Source organism: Barbus barbus (assembly GCF_936440315.1).
Source record: "Barbus barbus genome assembly, chromosome: 22".
Classification (NCBI taxonomy): domain Eukaryota; kingdom Metazoa; phylum Chordata; class Actinopteri; order Cypriniformes; family Cyprinidae; genus Barbus; species Barbus barbus.
The window spans coordinates 233,247-258,082 of NC_136750.1; the positions used below are offsets into that span (position 1 = coordinate 233,247).

A 24,836-nucleotide genomic window follows, 5' to 3' on the forward strand; every position below is an offset into this window, starting at 1 on the left:
CTTAATTATTACCCTGATGGTGGAAATGGGGATTTTCAATGCTTTAACTCTTTTCTTTAAGCCACTTTCTATTTTGTGAAGCTCAACAATCTTGTTCTGCACGTTTTACTCCGTGTGATGGATGATTAAGGGAATTTGGGCTTTGTGTTCCTCATATTTATAATCCTGTGGAACAGAAGTCATGGCTGGATAATTTCATAGTCACCCTGGTGTGCTAAAAATTTTTAATATGAATGGCAATACACATCAGTACGGAAGTTCTCAGCGGCCATGCATTATTAGAATTTTTCTGTCTTGTTTTCTCGTGATCTCGACATAACGAAAGTTGTTTTGTCGTTATCTGGACATAACGAAAGTTTTGATCTCAACGTAAAAACCGTTTTCTCACGACGTAATTGTAGCTATCGTGAGAAAATCAGGGTCGCTATATTGTCTTCGACGATAAAGTTGCAGACCCGACAGCCTCCTTCTCAAGTGTCCAACACTTATGTGTAAGTCGTCAATCACTGACAGACACAGAGCTAAAATGGCCGAGTATGAATATGCATGAAAAGTATTCTATCATGGATCAATGTAGTCGGTCACACACACAACACCTTCAATATTTGGGATGGTACTTATACCATATTTTTATTTTTATTATTTCAGTTTGAGTGAGTCCCTGTAAAAGTGAATACGATCATCCATGATGCTGCGATGATGCTGCTTCTATAGCATTTTCTCATGCCGAATACACAGAGAAAATTAAGTCGTGATAACGACAAAACAACTTTCGTTATGTCGAGATCAAGAGAAAACAAGACAGAAAAATTATAATAATGCATGGCTGCTTAGAACTTCCGTACTTCAGAAATATTTTACTCATAAGAATTTCTAGGAGTGCCAATAATTGTGTCCAACATTCATTGGAGAAAAACATTTATTTCACCATGAGATTTTATATCGCCACTTTTAATGGTTTTACTTCAATGATATGTTAGAATTTTGTGATTTTTTTGAATGAAAGATTAAAAGGATAAACAATGCGGATTTATTTTCACAGTCGCCCTTTGCTCATATTTACCAAGAGTGCCAATATTAGTGGAGGGCACTGTAAAAGGGGAAACATTTGTTGATCCCTCATAAGGTGTGTGTGTGTATAAATGTCTCGTACCTCGTGGAAGGAGACTGAGCTGCTGTAGTGTGTGTGTGTGTGTGTGTGTGTGAGTGTATGCATGTATGTATGTGTGCGTGATCTTGTACCGATGGTCTCCTCGTGGATGGTGGATGAGCTGCTGTGTCGTTCATATGTGTGTGTGTGTGTGTGTGTGTGTGTGACTGTGAGTGTGAGTGTGTATGTATCTGTATATGTGCTCTTGTACCGATGGTCTCCTCATGGATGGTGGATGAGGTGTTGTGTTGTGTCGTGTGTGTGTGTGTGTGAGTATCTGTATATGTGATCTTGTACCGATGGTCTCCTCGTGGATGGTGGATGAGCTGCTGTGTCGTGTGTGTGTGCCGTCGGCCGGCGCTCTCTCATGGCTGGGCAGCGCCGGTCCTCCAAACGTGTCTGTGATCTGAGCGTGAGCATCTGAGCCGGAGATCAGCACATTATCCAGAGCCCAGTCACTCCGATCGGCCCCGTCATGTTGCGGCTGCCACCAGCGGATCCGGATGCCCACTGCCCGCGCAGCAGGGGGCAGCAGAACATTCACAAACCTACAGGAGAAAACCTTTCCAGTTACAGTGTGAATGCACTACATCTGAACACTCCAACCAGAGGACCTTTAATTCATTACATTAAAAACGTTTCCAACTTGACTGTTCTAACATGGAAAACACTAGAGAAGTTCTGCCCTTCCCTCTTGCTAATTCTGTGCTCAGAATAAAACAGCAGCATGCTGATTACTGTGCACTATACACAATTTGAAAAACAGCGTAAGGAACAGTGCATGTAAGGATAAGTATTTCAAGCAGTTCTACGCTGCACTGTTGTCTCGTGATATTATTATGTTACATGTTTACGTTTAATTGAGTGAGAGGACTCCCCAGCATATGCTGGTTAGGTATGTTTTGAAGCATGGCAGCTGGTTTGAGCTGGTCATGTGTTGGTCCTAAGCAACTAGCTCCTGCTCAAAACATACCTAACCAGCATATGCTGTTTTTTTTCAACAGGGTCCAGTTACTCGACATTGCAGAGAGATGAGCTGTACGCATGCAGAGCTGGATAATGTGCATGGAGCACAAGGTCGATCTGGGAATTGTAAGAATGGTTATTGGAATGGTTCAAATCAAGAAGATCACAGTTCTAGCAGAGAGACTCACTCAGGCTTGCTGTACTGATCGTAGAAGATCTCAGTCAGCAGATTCCAGCTGATCCCCGCGTTCACACTGAACTCCAGCAGAACGCCCTGATTTCGATTGCTGGGTGCGATCATACAGCCGTACATGAAGTAGAACTGGATGAATTCAGCACTGGTCAGATTCAAATCCACCGTCACCAGCTGACGAGAGCAGCTCTGGCCATTGGACAAACAACAGCAACGACACATGACATCTACCATCGCTTACAAACAGCTCTGTAGAAATACTGTCATGTACACTGAAACATTATTACAACAGACAGGTACGTGGAAAGAAAGCTAGACAGAGACAGATTTTCCTTCAACATATTTGAGATGGAGTTTGCTCAGAGGCTGTTGAGAAGCAGCTAACTGCAGGAAGATTTCACGGTCTGATGATAGTAAAATTGAGCTTTTGTGCCTCATTCTTAAGCTCACATCGCAGTGAGAACAGCATCCCTACGGTGAAAGACAGCAGGGATGGGAAACTCATAAACAGAGAATGAAAAATAGATGGGCCAACGATTAAAAAAGCCTTTGAGGAAAACAAGTTGCAATCCTGCAAGACTCCTGGGACACAATCTAAAGGAAAATAAGCTCTTTGCCAAAGGTCATCCTCAGTATTAACTCTGGGAGCTGGATTACTTATGAATTTGGTTATTTTGTTTTTAGTTTTTATCTATAGTTAGTAAACTTCCATATTTTTCTGACTTCATGATATTATAATTTCATGCTGCAATAGTGTCATTTAAAGACTGTGAATCACTGAATGTGAGAAACTCCTCAAACTGAAAGAGAGACTGAAGGACGGACGGTTTTACCCCGCTGAAGTGCAGCGCTGATCCTGAGGCCACGGCTCCACAGACGTTGCTGATCTTGCCGCCGGTCAGCAGGTGCCAGTGATTGAGCGCTGGAGCTCGACTGAAACTGTCCTTGAGCTGAGCGGGCAGAGAGAGCAGAGGCTCATTGCAGAACTCGGCGCCCCACTCAGGGTCACATCTGAAAGACAAGAGCCGTGAGGAACAGGAAAGACTTACAGCAGCAGGCATTACGTGGTGAACATGAGAGTGACTTACACACAGGAGCTCTGTCTGCATTGGCCGTGGCCGGAGCACATCTCAGGACAGCCGTCACCGATGTACAGGTTATCCAGAGCCCACGTCTGCTGCTTATCGAATGGCGCTGGCTGGAACCAGCGGAAGCGCGTGGCCGTGGACCTGAGCGTTTGACACAAAAGACAACAAAATACCTTTCAATTCTTAGAAATCATTATACCACAGGCTGTTGAATGCTTGATTCTGATTGGTTGATGGATATTCTAATGTGTGCAATTATTTTCCAGGAAACGCGCAGCTATGAAGTAGTTTAATTTTATTTTAATTTCAGTTATTTCAAAGATCCTTACAACCTAGCAAAACAACCAAAAAAGAAACAAAGACACTGAACAAAGCAAACAAATATGACCAAAAAAAAGTGTTAAAAATAGGGCTGCACGAATAATCGAATGCGATATTCATGCGCATCTCGTCAGTAAATCCGGTTCTGTGATCAGTAGTAAATCTCCATCACATGCTTTCAGATGGAGCAGCATTTACTACACAGAGTCGTAGTTCACTGACAAACTACGCAAAAAAAAAAAAAAGATATCACAGATTATATAATCACGCGATTATGAAATCGAAGAAATCGTTCTACGATAATGACAGCTGTTTGCGTAACTTCTCAGTGAACTAAGGCTCTGTGTAGTAAATGCTGTTCCATCTGAACGCATGTGAAAATATCACATTTAATTACGTTTTTACTCCAAACTCACTCCATAACGTCAGTCGAGTGTTTGAAATAAATCCTTCTGTGATGATGTGGCTTCTTACACAGAATAAGGCACGCAACATATTTCATAGTAATCTAAGCAGTGATCTAAGCATTGAATAATTATATGCTTTATTATAATGAAAATTATAAGAAGAAGAGCTCAGAAAAACCATATATTGTCGTAGTTGTGTGTTTATTAGTCACGTTGAATCAATGAAAGCAGTCAAATCTTCGGTTTATTCAGCTAGCGCTATAGGGATCTCCTGGATTTCTTCTGCGGGGCACATTTGGAGTTTCTCTGGCCTTCGGATGGAGATTTACTGCTGTTCACAGAACGCTGCTTCACTGAAAGATACACATGACTATCGCAACTTTTGCCTAATCATGATTGCGATTTCATTTCGATTTATCGTGCAGCCCTAGTTGAAAATTTCCATGTTTTCCCAAGTAAATTACCTTTTATTATCTATGCAAAGCACACTTTCTTTATTTGCTCTCCCTCTGCAAGCACACACACCTTGTTGTCAGCACTACTCTGCAAATGAATTTTTCAGTAGTATAGTATAGTATCGCAACTGAAAAGTTAAATGACATTGCACAGTATGGAGGCGGTAACGTTGCTGTTCTTGAAGCGGATGAACTTACAGTTTTGCTGTTAGTAGACACGCTGCTGCCGAACACCATAGAGAGATGATACTAACTCTACAATGTCGGAGGCTTGGGAGGAGATGCGTAAGAAATGAGTACTATCTAAAAAATGTCTTGAGGGGTTGTAACAGTAGTATAAGTGGAATAATTGTCTCCAGTCCTTTGAATTATTAAAAAATAATGCACACCTGAGGTGTAACAGCATTACCACCTCTGCATTATTTTTCAATAATTTTATGCCTTGTTGTCAATTATAAGATGTAAGATGGCGCCGCGCATGGCAGCCATTGTGCATGACTCTCCAGTTGTTTTAGTGTTTTTGTTAGTTTTTCCTGTTTTTTATTTGTCTAACACGATCAGTTTCACCAAGGAAGAACTGCTGAACATTCGGCAGAACACACCACAAAATCTCCAACCGGTTTTCGATTATTCGGATGCTTTGCTGAACATAGTAGTCGGCGGAGCTGCGGCGCTTGTTTAGGCGCTTTAGGACGTGCAGACGGGGGAAGAGAGCCAGCGTGCTTGTGAAGCTCAGACAGCGTGGATTTCAAATGCTGTTGCCTAGCATCCATCTGGCAAATCTCCACTCTCTATCCAACAAAACGGACGAACTCCTTCTACTTTCCCGGTTAAACAAAGACTTTTCAAACTCTGCTGCTCTGTGTTTCACGGAAACCTGGCTGAACGACACCATTCCAGACAGCTCCTTACATCTGCCTAATTTCCAGCTGATCAGAGCAGATTGCGACATGGATTCAACGGGGGAATCGCGCAGCGGCGGCACATGCTTCTACATCAATGAGAGGTGGTGTACAGATGTAACTGTGTTAAAGAAGATGTGCTGTTCAGACCTAGAAACGCTTTTCATCAACTGTAAACCTTTCGATTCGCCGCGGGAGTTCTGCTAGTTCATTCGCGTGAGTGTCTACATTCCACCGCAAGCGCACGCGAACTCAGCTTTACAGAAACTCGCTGATCTGATCACAGACACAGAACAACAACACCCAGACTCTGTTTTAATCATTCTCGGGGACTTTAATAAAGCAAATCTTTCCCGCGAACTGCCAAAATACAGACAGCATGTTACATGTCCCACCAGAGACAGTAATATACTGGATCACTGTTACACAGCGATAAAGGACGCATATCACTCTGTTCCACGAGCAGCTTTAGGACTCTCTGATCACTGTTTGGCTCATCTTATTCCAACCTACAGGCAAAAACTTAAATCTGTTAAACCTGTATTAAGGACTGTAAAGAGATGGACTAATGAGACAGAGCGGGTTTTACAAGCCTGTCTCGAGCTTACTGATTGGAGTGTTTTTGAAGCTGCTGATGATCTGGACGAGCTCACAGAGACTGTGACATCATATATCAGTTTCTGTGAGGATATGTGCATTCCTACCAGGACTCATCTAATTTATAACAACAACAAACCGTGGTTCACTGCAAAACTCAGACAGCTCCGTCAGGCCAAAGAAGATGCTTACAGGAATGAGTCTTGTATAAACAGGCCAAATACACACTGGAAAAGGAGATCAGAGTGGCAAAGAGGAATTATTCCGATAAGTTAAGGATCCAATTCTCTTCCAGTGACACGGCTTCAGTGTGGAAAGGTCTGAAAGACATCACCAATTAAAAGACACCATCTCCCAGCACTGTGGAGAATCAACAACTGGCAGACGATCTGAATGAGTTCTATTGTAGGTTTGAAAAAACACCATTCACTCCTCCTGCAACCCCCCTCTCCCCCACACCTGAACTGCAGATAAGAGAAGATGACGTGCGTCAGGTCTTCAGAAAGAACAAGAGAAGGAAGGCACCAGGCCCAGATGGTGTGACAACAGCCTGTCTGAAATCCTGTGCTGACAGCTGGCCCCCATCTTCATACAGATCTTCAACAGATCACTGGAGCTGTGTGAAGTCCCCTCATGCTTCAAACGCTCCACCATCATCCCCGTCCCAAAGAAACTCAAGATTACAGGACTTAACGACTACAGACCTGTGGCTCTAATATCTGTGGTCATGAAGTCATTTGAAAAACTGGTTTTGGCTTATCTGAAGGACATCACTGGACCCTTACTGGACCCCCTGCAGTTTGCCTACAGAGCAAACCGGTCTGTGGATGATGCAGTCAACATGGGACTGCACTTCATCCTGCAGCATCTGGACAGACCAGGGACTTATGCGAGGATCCTGTTTGTGGACTTCAGCTCCGCTTTTAACACTATCATTCCAAACCTCCTCCTGCCCAAACTAACTCAGCTCTCCGTGCCCACCTCCGTCTGTCAGTGGATCAACAGCTTCCTGACAGACAGGCAGCAGTTAGTGAGGCTGGGAAAATTCTCATCCAGCACCCGCACCATCAGCACTGAAGCTCCTCAGGGCTGCGTTCTCTCCCCACTGCTCTTCTCCCTCTACACAAACGACTGCACCTCTAAAGACCCCTCTGTCAAGCTCCTGAAATTTGCAGACGACACCACACTGATCGGCGGCATCCAGGATGGTGATGAGTCTGCTTACAGACAGGAGGTTAAGGAGCTTCAATCTCATGAACACTTGAACTCTTAACAATAAACATGAAACACACAAAACTATCATACTTTTTATTTTCTTTTACACACATACTTATTACATTTCAAGTTTGCACCTAACATACCTGTACATACCGAATTGTCTATTTTGTATATTGTGTTTGTGCTATTTGGCACATTGTCCATTTTTGTATATTTGTACATTATTTATTTTATTTTTATTTTTTATTATCTGTGTCCTGTCTTGAGGTGTCATTGTCACACTGTGGAGCTACTGTCACTACAACAAATTCCTTGTATGTGCAAACATACCTGGTAATAAAGCTCATTCTGATTCTGATATTGATTATTCCTTACTTGATTTACATGCTGGTGTCAAGTCAAGTCAAGTCTTTATACAATACAGATTGTGTCAAAGCAGCTTTACAGTGTTAAACAGGAAAATAGTGTGGGTGGGTGCTTACCTGGCATAGTGTGGTATGGGTAATGTAACTCTGCCCCACTTGTTGTAAGTATCTGACACCAGTAATCTCTGCAGTGTGTATGAAGAACAGTCTGGACTTGTGGGTAAACAATCCCTGACCAGCGGCAGCCACGTGAGACCCAGATCCAAAGAGTACTCCAGCTCCACCGCTGCGGACACATGAACAGCGGTCAGATGAAAACCCTTCTATTCATGACAAAGACAGAAGCGCCCACTTGTGTCAGGGAACGTACTGTAGCAGGAGGAGGTGACGGAGCAGGAGGCAGAGAAATCAAACTGGATGAAGGCATCTGGGCCCAGACTGATGTCGGTGGTGATGCCGTAGCGCGTGTTTGACTTCTCGATGAAGGCGAAAGCTTCACCATCAGAGCCGCACACCGGCATCCGCGTGCCACCGGGGTGTAGCAGCCAAGAGCGTCCATTTGTGGAGGAGAAGTCATCCTCCAGAGGCCCCCAACCGCTGGCACTGCCACCCACAACCAACTGCACACACACACACACACACCGATCACAGAGATCACATATCCACTCTACATACAGATCCAAAACCAACACAACAGCCAAAATATACATGTTCACTGTCTGTATAAACAGTGCCTTGCAAAACCACTCAGACACCTGGCCTGTGTTTCCCAAAACCATTGTAGGCCTTAGAAGTTTGTAGAACCATTAGCTGAGGATGCTTTTGAGAAATGCAACCTGAATTTTACTGGATTTAAAATCTTTAGTTATAATATATTTTTTAAATGGCTGAAACTGTAACTGACCAGGTAGAATGCATGTTTGAAATGTATGTTAAAACCAGCTGGAAAATTTAACCCATCCAACGTGCATACACACAGCAGTGAACACACACCTGGAGCAGTGGGCAGCATTTATGCTGCGGCGCCCGGGGAGCAGTTGGGGGTTCGGTGCCTTGCTCAAGGGAACCTCAGTCGTGGTATTGAGGGTGGAGAGAGCGCTGGACATTCACTCCCCCCACCTACAATCCCTGCCGGCCCGAGACTCGAACCCGCAACCTTTGGATTACGAGTCCGACTCTCTAACCATTAGGCCACAACTTCCCCTTTGCAAGAACATGTCAATTTATTCTACTCACCCTAACCCAACAGTCGACTAATACTCTAATGAGAGTTAGTTGACGTAGTTGAAAAGTTACTTCTAGTTAGTAGAATGTCTAAAGTAAACTATCAAAATAAAATATAATCAAATAGCTGTGAGTTTCAGTGGAGTTAAAATATCAGCTTATATAACAGCTTTAATAATGGAGTAAAATGGGAAAATGGCTTAATGGTTCTGAATTGCCTTTGCAAGGCACTTTTTTAAAATGTTTATGACTAAATATTTATTACAGTGTTAATGAGTGCATTGCAGTAATGTCACGCATGTCTTGGTGTAGCAGCTCTTTACTTTATCAATAACCCAGGGGCTGTGGAAGTGTCCGTTCTCAGATGGCTGCCACCAGCGCAGGCGTGTGGCTGAGGTTCGCGCTCGGAGAGGGATCTCCAGGGCCACCAGGTGAGCCTGGTTACTGCTGTTGCTGTAGAGGAACTCCTGCAGAAGAGCCCAGTTCAGCCCTCCATCCACAGAGAACTGCAGGAGCACCGGCTGGGAGCGCGGGTCAGGAGCCGCTTTACCGCAGCCCAGTCTCAGGAAGAACTGGATAAACCTGATCGGGACACACACATCTCCAACATTACTAATAGTGTGAAGGACATTTTTCACGGTGAACCATCTGATGTGTTTGTGGAATACCTAGCGTTAGACAGGTCCAGATCTAATGTCTCCAGCATTCGCAAACCGTCATCACTGAAGAACAGGTGGTTCCCGCTGGTGGTGATGCCGCACTTTCTGGAAGGCTTTCCTCCACTCATCAACTTGAAATGTTCAGACTCCAAAACCCCCCCTATGTGACACAATCAATAAAATTGACAATTTTTGTACACAGATAAATCCCAAAGAATCTGCTCTAGTCAATCACCATGAAGATACTTCCTGTTTACTGTACGGTTACAAAACACAGAATAAAGAGTAACATACAAGCAGTTCGACATAGCGGCAAAACAGATAAATAAATAAGCAGTAGAAAGTATATTGCACAATCACGTGTGTTACATGTATTGCACCAACAAGCTTTCATGAGAACAGGGATTCGCAGTCCAACACTGCAGAAAGAGAAAACATCAACTAAATGTCTTGTTGCTTCTTGTGTCAAAGTAGTTTCTTATGATGAAAACCTTGGAAGAGCCAGTTGTTATTCATTTTCACTGTTTAAGACACAATGTTAAAGTAACTAAACACCACACGTCTGCTGGAGGGACAAGAGCACCCTAAGGAAAAACATATATACTAAAATGTATTTGAAATACATTTATTGCATGCTAAGTATACTATAAAAACATTCACATATTTATGTACTTAGTTTTTTCAACTGCTTACATTTTCAAAACTTTGCCTCTTTTTTTCAAAACTTTACACACAAATCCAAGAATTGCACACAAAATGCCTCACATCTCTTGCAAAATGAAGCACTGCATTAAAATATATCACAAACACATCTCAAAAGTAAACATTTGCAAACACTTTTGCCATAATATTAATTCCTGTTAGATTTATGTGTTACACAGAGATTTGTGTGTTGTGTTTTGCAAAAAAGTGTTTTATGAAATTGAAAACTGAGTCAAAGGCTGTGAATTAGTGTCTGGTTTTGGAGATTTGGTGTGTGCTTCTGCTGTTTGAGTGACAGCTTTCAGAAACTGTGACAAGTAAAGATTTTGTGTGTAAGCTGTTGAAAAAATACCCTGCAACCGTACTCTTAGTATACTGAACTGGTATACTTAGTGTTCTAAATTGGAACTACTATTTTTGTACTTAAAGCACTTTAATTGTGCTGAGGTAGGGCTGAAGTCCAACTAAATATCGTTGTCCAACTAAATATCAACAATCGTTGTGGAAGCAATTCAAGGAGAGATTCCTACACTCGTTTTTAAGCGAAGACTACCGGGAGGTGGTAGCCAGGAAACTGTTGGAAAGAAAGCAAGGTGCTAAAGAGAGTTTCAGGGACTTTGCTTTTCAATATCGTGCTTTATGTCTACGATGGAAAAACGATATGTCTGAGAAGGAAGTGGTACAATCCATCTTGAGGAACTGCAATCCGCGACTCGCCAGCTTATTACGAGGAACTGTCAAGGACGTGGGAGAGTTAGTTAGGATTGGAACACAAATTGAAAGAGACTTTGATGAGTCTAGGAGGTATTGGAGTCAAGTCAATGGGGAGGAACAGAAAAGGAAAATGTCCACTGTTCAAGAACCTCAGCGCAAGTTACCACAGGCTGGCAGTCGAATTGTGCTACTTGATCAAAGCCCAGACCATCATGCCTACAAGAACATCTCCCTTCCCATAATCATCAGAGACAGTTATATCATTGCTATAGTTGACACTGGAAGCACATTCTCACTAATTCAACAATCGTTGTGGAAGCAGTTAAGTCCTCTGGAAGCATGTCAACCGAGTGGAGGTCAATCATTCCTGTTGGCTAATGGGCAGAGACAAAATTCCTTAGGCAAAGTGAGTTGGAGATGTGAGATTCAAGGACAGTCTGTGTATGTGACTTTCTTCATTATGCAAGATTCCGATCTAACTGTTCCAGTTCTTCTAGGAATCGACTTTCTGTTGGAGTCCAGGATGGTGTTGGATTTCCACAAAGCAGAGTACAGAATACCTGCAATACCAGAACCAAAAACATTTCCTTTTCAACAGTACGATATTCAACCCTCTGCCTATTTCTATCTTGCACTACCTGGGCCTACCTGTGATGACGAAACTCTCCAACAGATTCACAAGTTAGCTCAAGCAGCAGATGCAGATCTCACCACTCAGAAGGAGTTAAAGGATCTTATGGTACATTGGTCTACGGTGTGCACTCAGCAGATTGGTCGAACAAATTACATCCAGCACAGCATCATAACTGTCGACGAAATTCCCGTAAGAAAACGTGCTTACAAGGTCTCTATGGAGAAGCAGAAATTCATTGATTCACAAGTACAAGAACTTTTAGACAAAGGCATCATCCAACCGTCTATTTCACCATGGGCTTCGCCTGTGGTTATAGTTCAGAAGAAGGATGGAGGTTCCAGATTCTGTATAGATTATCGAGGCCTTAACTCCAAAACACATCTGGATGCCTACCCCATGCCTCAAATACAGGATATCCTAGAGAGTCTCCATGAATCCACCGTCTTCAGTACACTAGATTTAAAAAGTGGCTACTGGCAACTAGAAATGGATCAGGACAGCATTAAAAAAACGGCTTTTGTCACATCCGCAGGGTTATATGAATTTCTGTGTCTACCGTTCGGCCTGAAAAACGCTGCAGCATCCTTCCAGCGGTTGATGGAACAGGTACTACGTGGAGTGCGAGGAAAATGTTGCATGGTATACATTGATGATATCATTGTTTATTCAAAAACCATTCCAGAACATCTTCAGCATCTCCAACAAGTTTTTACTTGCCTCCATAAAGCGGGTCTCACCCTCAATCTGAAAAAATGCAACTTTATCCAGAAATCACTTTCATTCCTTGGACATATCATGACATCTGAAGGAATAAAAACTGACCCAGCCAAAATTTCAGCAGTTGAATAATTTCCCATACCCCAAACCATCAAAGACGTGCAAAGGTTCCTAGGTTTAGCAGGATGGTATCATCGTTTCATTCCCCAATTCTCTGAAAAAGCAGCCCCGTTACATGCCCTGAAACAGAAGAATGCTTCATGGGAATGGACGGAGCAATGTCAACAAGCTTTTAACACAATTAAACAAGATCTTGTACAAGCACCAGTTTTAATCACTCCTGACTTCTCTAAATCTTTCAGAGTACAAACCGATGCCAGTAATATTGGTGTGGGAGCTGTTCTCACCCAGGAAGTGGATGGAGAAGAACATGTCATTGCCTATGCGTCTCGTTTGCTGAGAGGAGCAGAGAAAGCTTATTCTGTTTCAGAAAAAGAGTGTCTGGCAGTAGTGTGGGCCGTCGAGAAATGGAGACAGTATCTGGAGGGACGGATGTTTGAAGTAATAACAGATCATGCAGCCTTGACCTGGGCATTTCAGCATCCGAAACCCTCCTCACGCCTCATACGATGGACCATAAGACTACAAGGTTTTCATTTCACGGTGAGATATAGGAAAGGCCAGTGTAATGTGGTACCAGACGTGCTATCAAGAAGTCTTAACACTCCTCAAGACACGTTACTCATCGCTACGGCAACCAAAAACATTTTACCACCATGTGACCTACCAGTCGACCTCTCACAAATTGCCACAGCTCAACAGCACGATGATGAGGTTCGAGACTTAGTCACTAAGGCAAGCAAAAAGACCCTTGATGTGGCCAGAGTTCACTATGTTCTTGAAAATGGCTTGCTATTTCGCAGTGTACCTGATGGTAAAAAAGGACAAAAACTTCAACTATTCATTCCCTCTGCCCTAAGACAACCATTCTTACAATATGCTCATGACAATCCACTGAGTGGTCATTTGGGAAAGCTCAAAACCTTATTTAGGCTCCTTGAGACAGTGTATTGGCCTAGCATCAGAGCAGATGTCTGGAAATGTTGTAAAGAGTGTCAAACCTGCCAAAAACACAAGCCATCTATGACCAAAACATCAGGTTTTCTACAAAGCACTCCTGTAGTTGAACCTGGATTCATGTTGGGAGTAGATCTCATGGGTCCCTTCCCGAAGAGCATTAAACAACATGAGTATCTTTTAGTTGTTGTTGATTATTTCACCAAATGGGTAGAGTTGTTTCCTTTGAGGACTGCCAAAGCACCTCATATTGCAAAGATTTTGATAGATGAAGTCTTTACCAGATGGGGAACTCCAGCTCATCTTGTATCAGATAGAGGTACACAGTTTACCTCTCATCTTATTGCCCTAGTATGTAAACAATGGGGGGTAGTTCAAAAATTAACCACCGCCTACCACCCTCAGACAAATCTAACGGAACGTGTCAACAGAAACTTGAAAACAATGATTGCGTCCTATGTGGGGGCTCAACACCGACAGTGGGATAAGTGGTTGGCTGAATTCAGGTATGCCATTAACTCTGCCTGGCATGAGAGCACGGGATTTACACCTGCAGAAGTAGCATTAGGACGTAAATTGAAAGGACCGATGGAAAGAGCCCTTCAACCGTTGCCTGACCCTGACAGCCCAGCCTACCCTATATTGGAAAGGCAGAAGGAACTCTTTAGTCTGGTGAGGGAGAATGTAAAGCGAGCTCAGACTAAACAGAAAAAATACTACGACCAACATCACAAACCTGCTCAATTCCAAGATGGAGACGTGGTATGGGTACGAACTCATCCCCTGTCCAGAGCAGATGACGGTTTTATGGCAAAACTGTCCCCTAGGTGGAAAGGTCCCGCCAAGATTGTAAAGAAATTGGGCCCAGTTAATTATCAAGTCTCTCTTGTGTCTAATCCAGATACTTTTGATACATATCATGTTCAACACCTGAAGCTTTGTCATGGGTATGTCAAATCTTCCACTGAGGGAGGAGGTATGTAACCACCCAGAGTTTGGTTATCATGTTTTCTGCTGTTTTCGTTGTTTTTGTATGTCATACTACTCCTGTGCTCTAGGGGAACTAGGTAGCCTGCTCCTCAGTATTTAGCCAGGTAAGAGGGGAGAAGTTAGGATGGTTTGGTGAAGGGAAGCATGGTTTGTCTCTCATGGTGCACCCAAGATGCACAGAGTCCAGACTGAGAAACTGTGGTTTTAAGCTCAGTCAAAAGGACTTTTTATATATATGCACATCAATTTGTCCACTTTATGGATATGATGCTGATGTGGTGCTTGGAACCGGTGGGCTCAGTTTCAGAGGACAGCGGTAACAAGGCTTTACCTCATCGTTTGGATTCTTTTGGATTAACTGTCCCTTTGGATTACTCTACTTACCGCACACTTCATCATTGCACTGGACAATTGACTCTGAGCTACAACTCATAGGGATTGCTCTACAAACTACATGGCAATGGTCATATAAGGTTTTCTTTTCACGGCAAGGCTGAACGTCAGTGCTAGTATTGTGTTTGTGTGTATTTGTTATTTTGCTTGCTATTTCAGTTTCTTTGGATGGGTTTTGTTTATATAAATATTTTTCCTGCTCTTTCAAATTTTTTGTTTGATTTATTTGTTTAAATACAAGTTTGGTCGGTGGGTCCCTCCCTCTAATTATCTTGTAGCTCGCCTCTCTAGGGTGTTCTTAGGGAGACCGTTACAGATTGGCGCCCGAACAGGGACCATCAGGCCCAAAAAAAAAAAAAAAAAAAAAAAAAAAAAAAAAATCTTTAACTTGAGTTTTTTTTTCACAGTTTTATTGTCACATAGAGCCCCGATGTCGTCATCTGCAATGGATGGGGATGAAGTCATACCTAGTGCAAGTTTCACTTCTGAGTCTTTTACTGCCAGAAGAGAACCAATGAGAGATTTGATAAACACCTTCAGCGATTTGTATATTGACTCTGATGAGGGAAGCGAAAGAGCTATGGATAATGTTCTTGAGGATGATTCTTCTTTCCCTCCTCCACTGCCACCACCGGAAGAAAATGGAGAAACTGAACACAATGCAAACTTTTCAGCTACAGCCCTGAATGATCGAGTCACAGCTTTGGAAAATCAGATGGCAAACATATGTCAGGTGGTGAGTGAGCAAGTTTCTTGTGACGAGTTTGTTAAGCAATGTAAAAAGATTGAAGATAGGATGTCATATCATGTTCAACGTGAGTGTGAAAGGGTTAAACAGCAGATGGAAATGATAGTCAAGGATCTGGGTCAATCTATGATAGATTGCTTGAAAAGAAGAGATCGGCAACTGGAGCAAAAGTTTCAAGTGTTGAGACTATCTTCATCTACCCCAGTAATCTCAAAAATTGATCCTCTAGTTCGTGATGATGCCACACTACCTAGTAACATGACATATAATTTACCGACCAACCATGTTCATAACCAGACCAACCAGTCTGCAATTCAGTATAACCCTCCAGTAAAACTTGACTTCCCTAGTTTCAGCAATACCCTTGAAGATGATCCAGTTTCATTCATTGAACGTTGTGAGGAATACCTTGATGTTCGCCCCCTCAGTGATGATGAAATTTTGGCCTCACTCTCAGCTGTACTGAAAGGAACTGCCAAAGATTGGTGGATGGCAGAGAGGAGAAGTGTGGCCAAATGGAAGCAATTCAAGGAGAGATTCCTACACTCGTTTTTAAGCGAAGACTACCGGGAGGTGGTAGCCAGGAAACTGTTGGAAAGAAAGCAAGGTGCTAAAGAGAGTTTCAGGGACTTTGCTTTTCAATATCGTGCTTTATGTCTACGATGGAAAAACGATATGTCTGAGAAGGAAGTGGTACAATCCATCTTGAGGAACTGCAATCCGCGACTCGCCAGCTTATTACGAGGAACTGTCAAGGACGTGGGAGAGTTAGTTAGGATTGGAACACAAATTGAAAGAGACTTTGATGAGTCTAGGAGGTATTGGAGTCAAGTCAATGGGGAGGAACAGAAAAGGAAAATGTCCACTGTTCAAGAACCTCAGCGCAAGTTACCACAGGCTGGCAGTCGAATTGTGCTACTTGATCAAAGCCCAGACCATCATGCCTACAAGAACATCTCCCTTCCCATAATCATCAGAGACAGTTATATCATTGCTATAGTTGACACTGGAAGCACATTCTCACTAATTCAACAATCGTTGTGGAAGCAGTTAAGTCCTCTGGAAGCATGTCAACCGAGTGGAGGTCAATCATTCCTGTTGGCTAATGGGCAGAGACAAAATTCCTTAGGCAAAGTGAGTTGGAGATGTGAGATTCAAGGACAGTCTGTGTATGTGACTTTCTTCATTATGCAAGATTCCGATCTAACTGTTCCAGTTCTTCTAGGAATCGACTTTCTGTTGGAGTCCAGGATGGTGTTGGATTTCCACAAAGCAGAGTACAGAATACCTGCAATACCAGAACCAAAAACATTTCCTTTTCAACAGTACGATATTCAACCCTCTGCCTATTTCTATCTTGCACTACCTGGGCCTACCTGTGATGACGAAACTCTCCAACAGATTCACAAGTTAGCTCAAGCAGCAGATGCAGATCTCACCACTCAGAAGGAGTTAAAGGATCTTATGGTACATTGGTCTACGGTGTGCACTCAGCAGATTGGTCGAACAAATTACATCCAGCACAGCATCATAACTGTCGACGAAATTCCCGTAAGAAAACGTGCTTACAAGGTCTCTATGGAGAAGCAGAAATTCATTGATTCACAAGTACAAGAACTTTTAGACAAAGGCATCATCCAACCGTCTATTTCACCATGGGCTTCGCCTGTGGTTATAGTTCAGAAGAAGGATGGAGGTTCCAGATTCTGTATAGATTATCGAGGCCTTAACTCCAAAACACATCTGGATGCCTACCCCATGCCTCAAATACAGGATATCCTAGAGAGTCTCCATGAATCCACCGTCTTCAGTACACTAGATTTAAAAAGTGGCTACTGGCAACTAGAAATGGATCAGGACAGCATTAAAAAAACGGCTTTTGTCACATCCGCAGGGTTATATGAATTTCTGTGTCTACCGTTCGGCCTGAAAAACGCTGCAGCATCCTTCCAGCGGTTGATGGAACAGGTACTACGTGGAGTGCGAGGAAAATGTTGCATGGTATACATTGATGATATCATTGTTTATTCAAAAACCATTCCAGAACATCTTCAGCATCTCCAACAAGTTTTTACTTGCCTCCATAAAGCGGGTCTCACCCTCAATCTGAAAAAATGCAACTTTATCCAGAAATCACTTTCATTCCTTGGACATATCATGACATCTGAAGGAATAAAAACTGACCCAGCCAAAATTTCAGCAGTTGAATAATTTCCCATACCCCAAACCATCAAAGACGTGCAAAGGTTCCTAGGTTTAGCAGGATGGTATCATCGTTTCATTCCCCAATTCTCTGAAAAAGCAGCCCCGTTACATGCCCTGAAACAGAAGAATGCTTCATGGGAATGGACGGAGCAATGTCAACAAGCTTTTAACACAATTAAACAAGATCTTGTACAAGCACCAGTTTTAATCACTCCTGACTTCTCTAAATCTTTCAGAGTACAAACCGATGCCAGTAATATTGGTGTGGGAGCTGTTCTCACCCAGGAAGTGGATGGAGAAGAACATGTCATTGCCTATGCGTCTCGTTTGCTGAGAGGAGCAGAGAAAGCTTATTCTGTTTCAGAAAAAGAGTGTCTGGCAGTAGTGTGGGCCGTCGAGAAATGGAGACAGTATCTGGAGGGACGGATGTTTGAAGTAATAACAGATCATGCAGCCTTGACCTGGGCATTTCAGCATCCGAAACCCTCCTCACGCCTCATACGATGGACCATAAGACTACAAGGTTTTCATTTCACGGTGAGATATAGGAAAGGCCAGTGTAATGTGGTACCAGACGTGCTATCAAGAAGTCTTAACACTCCTCAAGACACGTTACTCATCGCTACGGCAACCAAAAACATTTTACCACCATGTGACCTACCAGTCGACCTCTCACAAATTGCCACAGCTCAACAGCACGATGATGAGGTTCGAGACTTAGTCACTAAGGCAAGCAAAAAGACCCTTGATGTGGCCAGAGTTCACTATGTTCTTGAAAATGGCTTGCTATTTCGCAGTGTACCTGATGGTAAAAAAGGACAAAAACTTCAACTATTCATTCCCTCTGCCCTAAGACAACCATTCTTACAATATGCTCATGACAATCCACTGAGTGGTCATTTGGGAAAGCTCAAAACCTTATTTAGGCTCCTTGAGACAGTGTATTGGCCTAGCATCAGAGCAGATGTCTGGAAATGTTGTAAAGAGTGTCAAACCTGCCAAAAACACAAGCCATCTATGACCAAAACATCAGGTTTTCTACAAAGCACTCCTGTAGTTGAACCTGGATTCATGTTGGGAGTAGATCTCATGGGTCCCTTCCCGAAGAGCATTAAACAACATGAGTATCTTTTAGTTGTTGTTGATTATTTCACCAAATGGGTAGAGTTGTTTCCTTTGAGGACTGCCAAAGCACCTCATATTGCAAAGATTTTGATAGATGAAGTCTTTACCAGATGGGGAACTCCAGCTCATCTTGTATCAGATAGAGGTACACAGTTTACCTCTCATCTTATTGCCCTAGTATGTAAACAATGGGGGGTAGTTCAAAAATTAACCACCGCCTACCACCCTCAGACAAATCTAACGGAACGTGTCAACAGAAACTTGAAAACAATGATTGCGTCCTATGTGGGGGCTCAACACCGACAGTGGGATAAGTGGTTGGCTGAATTCAGGTATGCCATTAACTCTGCCTGGCATGAGAGCACGGGATTTACACCTGCAGAAGTAGCATTAGGACGTAAATTGAAAGGACCGATGGAAAGAGCCCTTCAACCGTTGCCTGACCCTGACAGCCCAGCCTACCCTATATTGGAAAGGCAGAAGGAACTCTTTAGTCTGGTGAGGGAGAATGTAAAGCGAGCTCAGACTAAACAGAAAAAATACTACGACCAACATCACAAACCTGCTCAATTCCAAGATGGAGACGTGGTATGGGTACGAACTCATCCCCTGTCCAGAGCAGATGACGGTTTTATGGCAAAACTGTCCCCTAGGTGGAAAGGTCCCGCCAAGATTGTAAAGAAATTGGGCCCAGTTAATTATCAAGTCTCTCTTGTGTCTAATCCAGATACTTTTGATACATATCATGTTCAACACCTGAAGCTTTGTCATGGGTATGTCAAATCTTCCACTGAGGGAGGAGGTATGTAACCACCCAGAGTTTGGTTATCATGTTTTCTGCTGTTTTCGTTGTTTTTGTATGTCATACTACTCCTGTGCTCTAGGGGAACTAGGTAGCCTGCTCCTCAGTATTTAGCCAGGTAAGAGGGGAGAAGTTAGTATGGTTTGGTGAAGGGAAGCATGGTTTGTCTCTCATGGTGCACCCAAGATGCACAGAGTCCAGACTGAGAAACTGTGGTTTTAAGCTCAGTCAAAAGGACTTTTTATATATATGCACATCAATTTGTCCACTTTATGGATATGATGCTGATGTGGTGCTTGGAACCGGTGGGCTCAGTTTCAGAGGACAGCGGTAACAAGGCTTTACCTCATCGTTTGGATTCTTTTGGATTAACTGTCCCTTTGGATTACTCTACTTACCGCACACTTCATCATTGCACTGGACAATTGACTCTGAGCTACAACTCATAGGGATTGCTCTACAAACTACATGGCAATGGTCATATAAGGTTTTCTTTTCACGGCAAGGCTGAACGTCAGTGCTAGTATTGTGTTTGTGTGTATTTGTTATTTTGCTTGCTATTTCAGTTTCTTTGGATGGGTTTTGTTTATATAAATATTTTTCCTGCTCTTTCAAATTTTTTGTTTGATTTATTTGTTTAAATACAAGTTTGGTCGGTGGGTCCCTCCCTCTAATTATCTTGTAGCTCGCCTCTCTAGGGTGTTCTTAGGGAGACCGTTACAATACCTAAGTATATTTGATTGGGCTAAAGTGGAACTACTGCAAGTATACTTCAGGTAAACTTTTAATATCTTGCATTTAAAGACATATTACTCAAAGACCATACAATCCTCACCAATAGTGACATTAAAACACATTTTAGGCTTAATATTAAGAAATGTGCATTGTGCATGAGTAGTACTCCAAATAAAGTTTAATTATCATTTTTTTATATAAGTAAGTCTCAAGCGATATGTCAGTAGATATATTAGTAGATTTGAACTATACTTACTATGAAATGTATTTTAAATATATTACTTTTTTACTAGAGCAGACATTTTCAGTGTGACTAAGTGTCCAAATACTTTTTGCAGCCACTATAATGTTTGAAATATCATGAGTCTATTCTTACAAATGTGTTTCAAAAGCAAACATATCATGAAATCTGTCAGATAACAACATCCTATAAAACATCTGTTTGCTTCTTTACCCTCGAAATCCTCCTTCAGGAAATCCGGGTTCGGCACATCTGGAACGGAGCAGTCAGGACCAGAGAAGCCCGGATCGCAGCTGCAGTGAGTGCCGTGCACACATACGCCGTGGCCATTACACATGCTCTGGCACTGAGGGCTGATGTAAACGCTGTCCAGGGCCCATGTGGCCGGAGCCGTGCCGCCTGAATAAAACCCCTGATACCAGCGGAACCTCACTGAGCTGCAGAGCATAGAAACACCGTCACACACCCAACACACAACAGTGAAGTGCAACAACACACAAGCAAGCGCCTCTCACTGACCCGCACAACCGCAGCTTGCCGAACTGGATCATTTCTCTTCTCCAGCCCTGCGTGGTGCCGGGATAGTAGACGCTGGCTGGGTGGAGCTCAGTCGAGCACAGAGAGCTGAGTCTGGGCCCTCCGGCACACAGAGGAACCAGCAGGTGCCACGTGGCTCCGAAATCTCGAGAAAACTCCAGACGCACAGGGTTCAAGGAAGAGCTTTCCGTTGTGCAGCCCACATTAATCTAGAACAGGAATCAAACAGTAGCTAATGATATTTCTTACCACAACTTACAGTTATGAAGATGCCAACAACATCTATCGCACAAAGCCCTACCTCGAACTGGATGACGGTGTTCTCATTGACATCAATATCTCTGGTGGTGATGGAGTGCTCACCCAGCTCATTGGACCTGAACACCATGGCTGTGTCCTCTTCGCTGCAAACACAGTGAGACTAAGATAATGCCATCACTCTCTCTCAACACTGAGATCAAAACATCAAGAGCTCAGTGGCTTAACATGCAGAATCCTGTTGAGTTTGGATGACAGAAGCTGGGCTGATACTGCTTAAATCCAAAGGCATGAGCTGACTATGGTTTATATCCTTGAACATCGGTGTACATGGCGTGCTGATATGAGCTGAACACTATGCAGATACTCACAGTCCTGCCCTCTGATAGGGGCAGTAGAATCCAGTGTTTCCTCCAGGATAAAACAGCCAGTTCCCCTCCTGAGGACCTCCCTCAAAACGGTCTAATATAACCGGCAAGCTATTGATGGTGTTGCCATCTATGATGAGGTCATCAATCACCCACACCTCTTCCTTCTTCCCTGCAGGTTTGACAAATGACAAGTGTAACAATTATAGCAATGACAATAAGACATATATGCTCTGTTAGACACTGATTAGAACAAGAGCATCGTGTCACTTGCTTGCACATGTTTGAGGTATTTATACGACAACAGGCTTTGGAATCAAATGCACATTTGATTGTCATCTTAATGCTGAAATACATAACATGACTTTTAAAACACTGGGCATCATACCCTTGTCGACTTTGTAAACATTTACAGAGAAAACTGAGCATCATAAAATACCAGACTCACACAGAAACATGTGCTTTATTGCAAGGATATGTGCAACAAATTAAAATAATGTCTTCTAAAATCAGCTCAAAATATCAAGCATGTTTGATTTACAACTGGATGGAACCAGAGTCTGAAGCTCAAAGAATCGGAGTCTGTGGCCGTCATACTCTATGCAATTTTCTATTAAATAGGTCAACTCAAATCTGTAGACTGGGTTTGACTTTTAGCTTCTAGCATCGACTCCTCCAGGCTGTAAATCAGTGCAAAATTCTGGGCAAATGTGTAGTGTATTCCAGCCTTTATGCATTAAAATTCTTCTGACAGAACCAATTATCCTGTTATGGTTCTCACTTTCAATAATGGAAAAACACAAACTCATCTCGATATATTAGTGATTGTTACGCTCTGCGACCTTTTGTGCTGTATGTTATTGCCTTTTTGTCTTTTTACTGTTCTTACACTCATGCTCTTAGGTACCACCTTCCTTGGATTCTATTGGCCATCTTTGCTGTCATTCATCCCTGGTCAACTATGACGACATGTTTCTCTTGCCAATCACGTTCTCGTCCGAGAGGTTTAAAAGGAGAACGTCAGCGAGGAGAGGGATTGTGATTGATGTGTGCATCCGCGGAATGTCTGTTGCGCTCTTTGTTTGGCTCACTTTAGTTGGCAGAGTTTCAGAGCTTTAATGGTTTTGGTAATGATCTTGTTAATGTTTTAGTCCCAACCTCCGATGTTAATGGCTAGTTTTTTGTCAGCTTGTCGCTGGTTTGGAAGACGAGGAAGGAGTGGAAGAGTTTAGTAAGTCACGTGACCTACATACCCGCACGTGGAGATCTTTGATGTATTAGACACATTAGTTTATTAGTGTGTGCTTTTCCTGTATGTTTTGCTTTGTATATTTAGTGTAGTTCATGACGCTTTTGCGTTGAAGCCTTTTCTTTTATATCTTTAATAGTTTAGGGGATTTGGGAATTAGTTAGTATGTGGGATTCTTTTATTATTTTTATTTTATGATTTAAGCGCCACTTTAACTTCCCTTCTTTTCCTTTGTCTTGGTTGTTTAATTACTGATTTCTTGGGAACAATAAACTTTTCTTGAGGTGTAATTTGTGTCACGTGTTCCATTGCCATCTATTTCCCTGGCTTATTTCTTTAATATGTCATCTTAATGTTACCTCTTTCAAATCCTAGACTAAATTTACATCAGAGACGTAACAGTGATGTATTTGTGATTGAGTGAGGTGAATGTGGGTAAGTTTGAAGGACTATGTTTTCTTACCACTGTTGTAGGGCTGCCACAATCTGAAGCGCGTAGCGTTCGTCTGTGCGCTGGGAGGCAAAGACATGTGAACAAACAGTGTGTCTGTGGAAGTGGGGAAATAAAACTCATCTATAAGCAGCCAGCTGATCCCTCCATTCACCGAGTACTGCAGCAGTACGGAGTGAGAGCGCTCAGGTACGCCTGCGAGTAAAACACACAGAAAATAATGTGTTTACAAGCAATGCATTCATTCCCATTAGCTAACAGAAGACAAGCAGAAAAGTTGGCGATACAACACACTTCACGTCAGACTCACCCTTCGTTATGAACTTGAATGAAAACTGGATGTACATGGTGTTTGTGCAGTCCAGATCTGCAGAGACTAGCATACGCAGCCCTTCCTGCAGGAACACAGCAAAGTCAGGAAAATAGAGAAACTGGTTTCTTTTCATTTACTCATAAAACTCCATTACAGAAAAGTTCTATGAAAGTTTATTATGCAGTTATACTTGTAAAACCAACGTATAATTACATGAAATGTTGACACTTTATTTCGAGAGCCCACTTTAGACATTCTTCTAACTATAACTTTGGAACTCTGTCAACTAGCTCTCTTCAGAGTATTATCAGACTTTACTTATTTAATTACCTTTTAATTTTTACTGTATCCCCCATATGTTCTTTTTCTAATGTTTATCTGTTTCTTTCTGATGTTGTTAATAAAAAAGCTGCTGTGACGATGACGAAAGACGATTTGATGCATAAGGCAGTGCAGCAATGCGCTACTGGAAGATCACTGCTGTAATACTCACTCCTTTAAAGATGAGGGCCGTTCCTGATTTCAGAGGCTCTCCGCTCAGCGTGCCTCTCTCTGCCCCATACACCTCCGGCCAGACATCAGCCCTCAGGTTCTCATTGAAATCTTCCTTCAGAATGGACGGCAAAGCGACTAGAGGCACGCAGTGAGGCCCGCCGAAGCCCTTATCACAGCTGAGAGAGAGAAAAACCAGCGTGACTGCAGGATCTCTGAGGAGCATGAGAGGCATATGAAGCTATCAGGAGCTAAAGCAGCTGGTGTCCACACTCACACACAGTGTCCGCTGTCACACAGTCCATGACCGGAGCACATCCACGGGCAGCCGGGCGTCAGCAGCACACTGTCCAGCGCCCAGCCATCAGCTCCAGGAGCAAAGTGAGGCTGGATCCAGCGGAACCGCGTTCTGGGTGAACTACAGGATTAGGAACAACATTCAAAAATGCAAACTTGCATTAAATAGAGTGCTGCAGCTGTGATGATTCCTTCCAGATATTCCTATGAGGTTTTATAATGGGGTTTGTACCGTTTATGAGT

The 24,836-nt window shown here is 42.8% G+C and overlaps 1 protein-coding gene across 1 annotated transcript in view; it reads right to left on the minus strand.

Moving 5' to 3' along the window:
* reln (reelin) overlaps positions 1-24,836 on the minus strand; it is a 135,069-nt gene that overhangs the window by 19,450 nt on the left and 90,783 nt on the right. The window contains exons 35-50 of the mRNA XM_079447181.1: positions 24,574-24,714; positions 24,298-24,475; positions 23,802-23,886; positions 23,504-23,686; positions 21,795-21,963; positions 21,467-21,569; positions 21,148-21,374; positions 20,842-21,065; positions 9,555-9,705; positions 9,210-9,468; positions 8,033-8,282; positions 7,780-7,948; positions 3,398-3,538; positions 3,143-3,320; positions 2,305-2,498; positions 1,448-1,698 (exon numbers count right to left, since the gene is read on the minus strand). Coding sequence (XP_079303307.1) covers positions 1,448-1,698; positions 2,305-2,498; positions 3,143-3,320; positions 3,398-3,538; positions 7,780-7,948; positions 8,033-8,282; positions 9,210-9,468; positions 9,555-9,705; positions 20,842-21,065; positions 21,148-21,374; positions 21,467-21,569; positions 21,795-21,963; positions 23,504-23,686; positions 23,802-23,886; positions 24,298-24,475; positions 24,574-24,714 — 2,903 coding nt within the window. The remainder of the gene's footprint in view (positions 1-1,447; positions 1,699-2,304; positions 2,499-3,142; positions 3,321-3,397; positions 3,539-7,779; positions 7,949-8,032; positions 8,283-9,209; positions 9,469-9,554; positions 9,706-20,841; positions 21,066-21,147; positions 21,375-21,466; positions 21,570-21,794; positions 21,964-23,503; positions 23,687-23,801; positions 23,887-24,297; positions 24,476-24,573; positions 24,715-24,836) is intronic.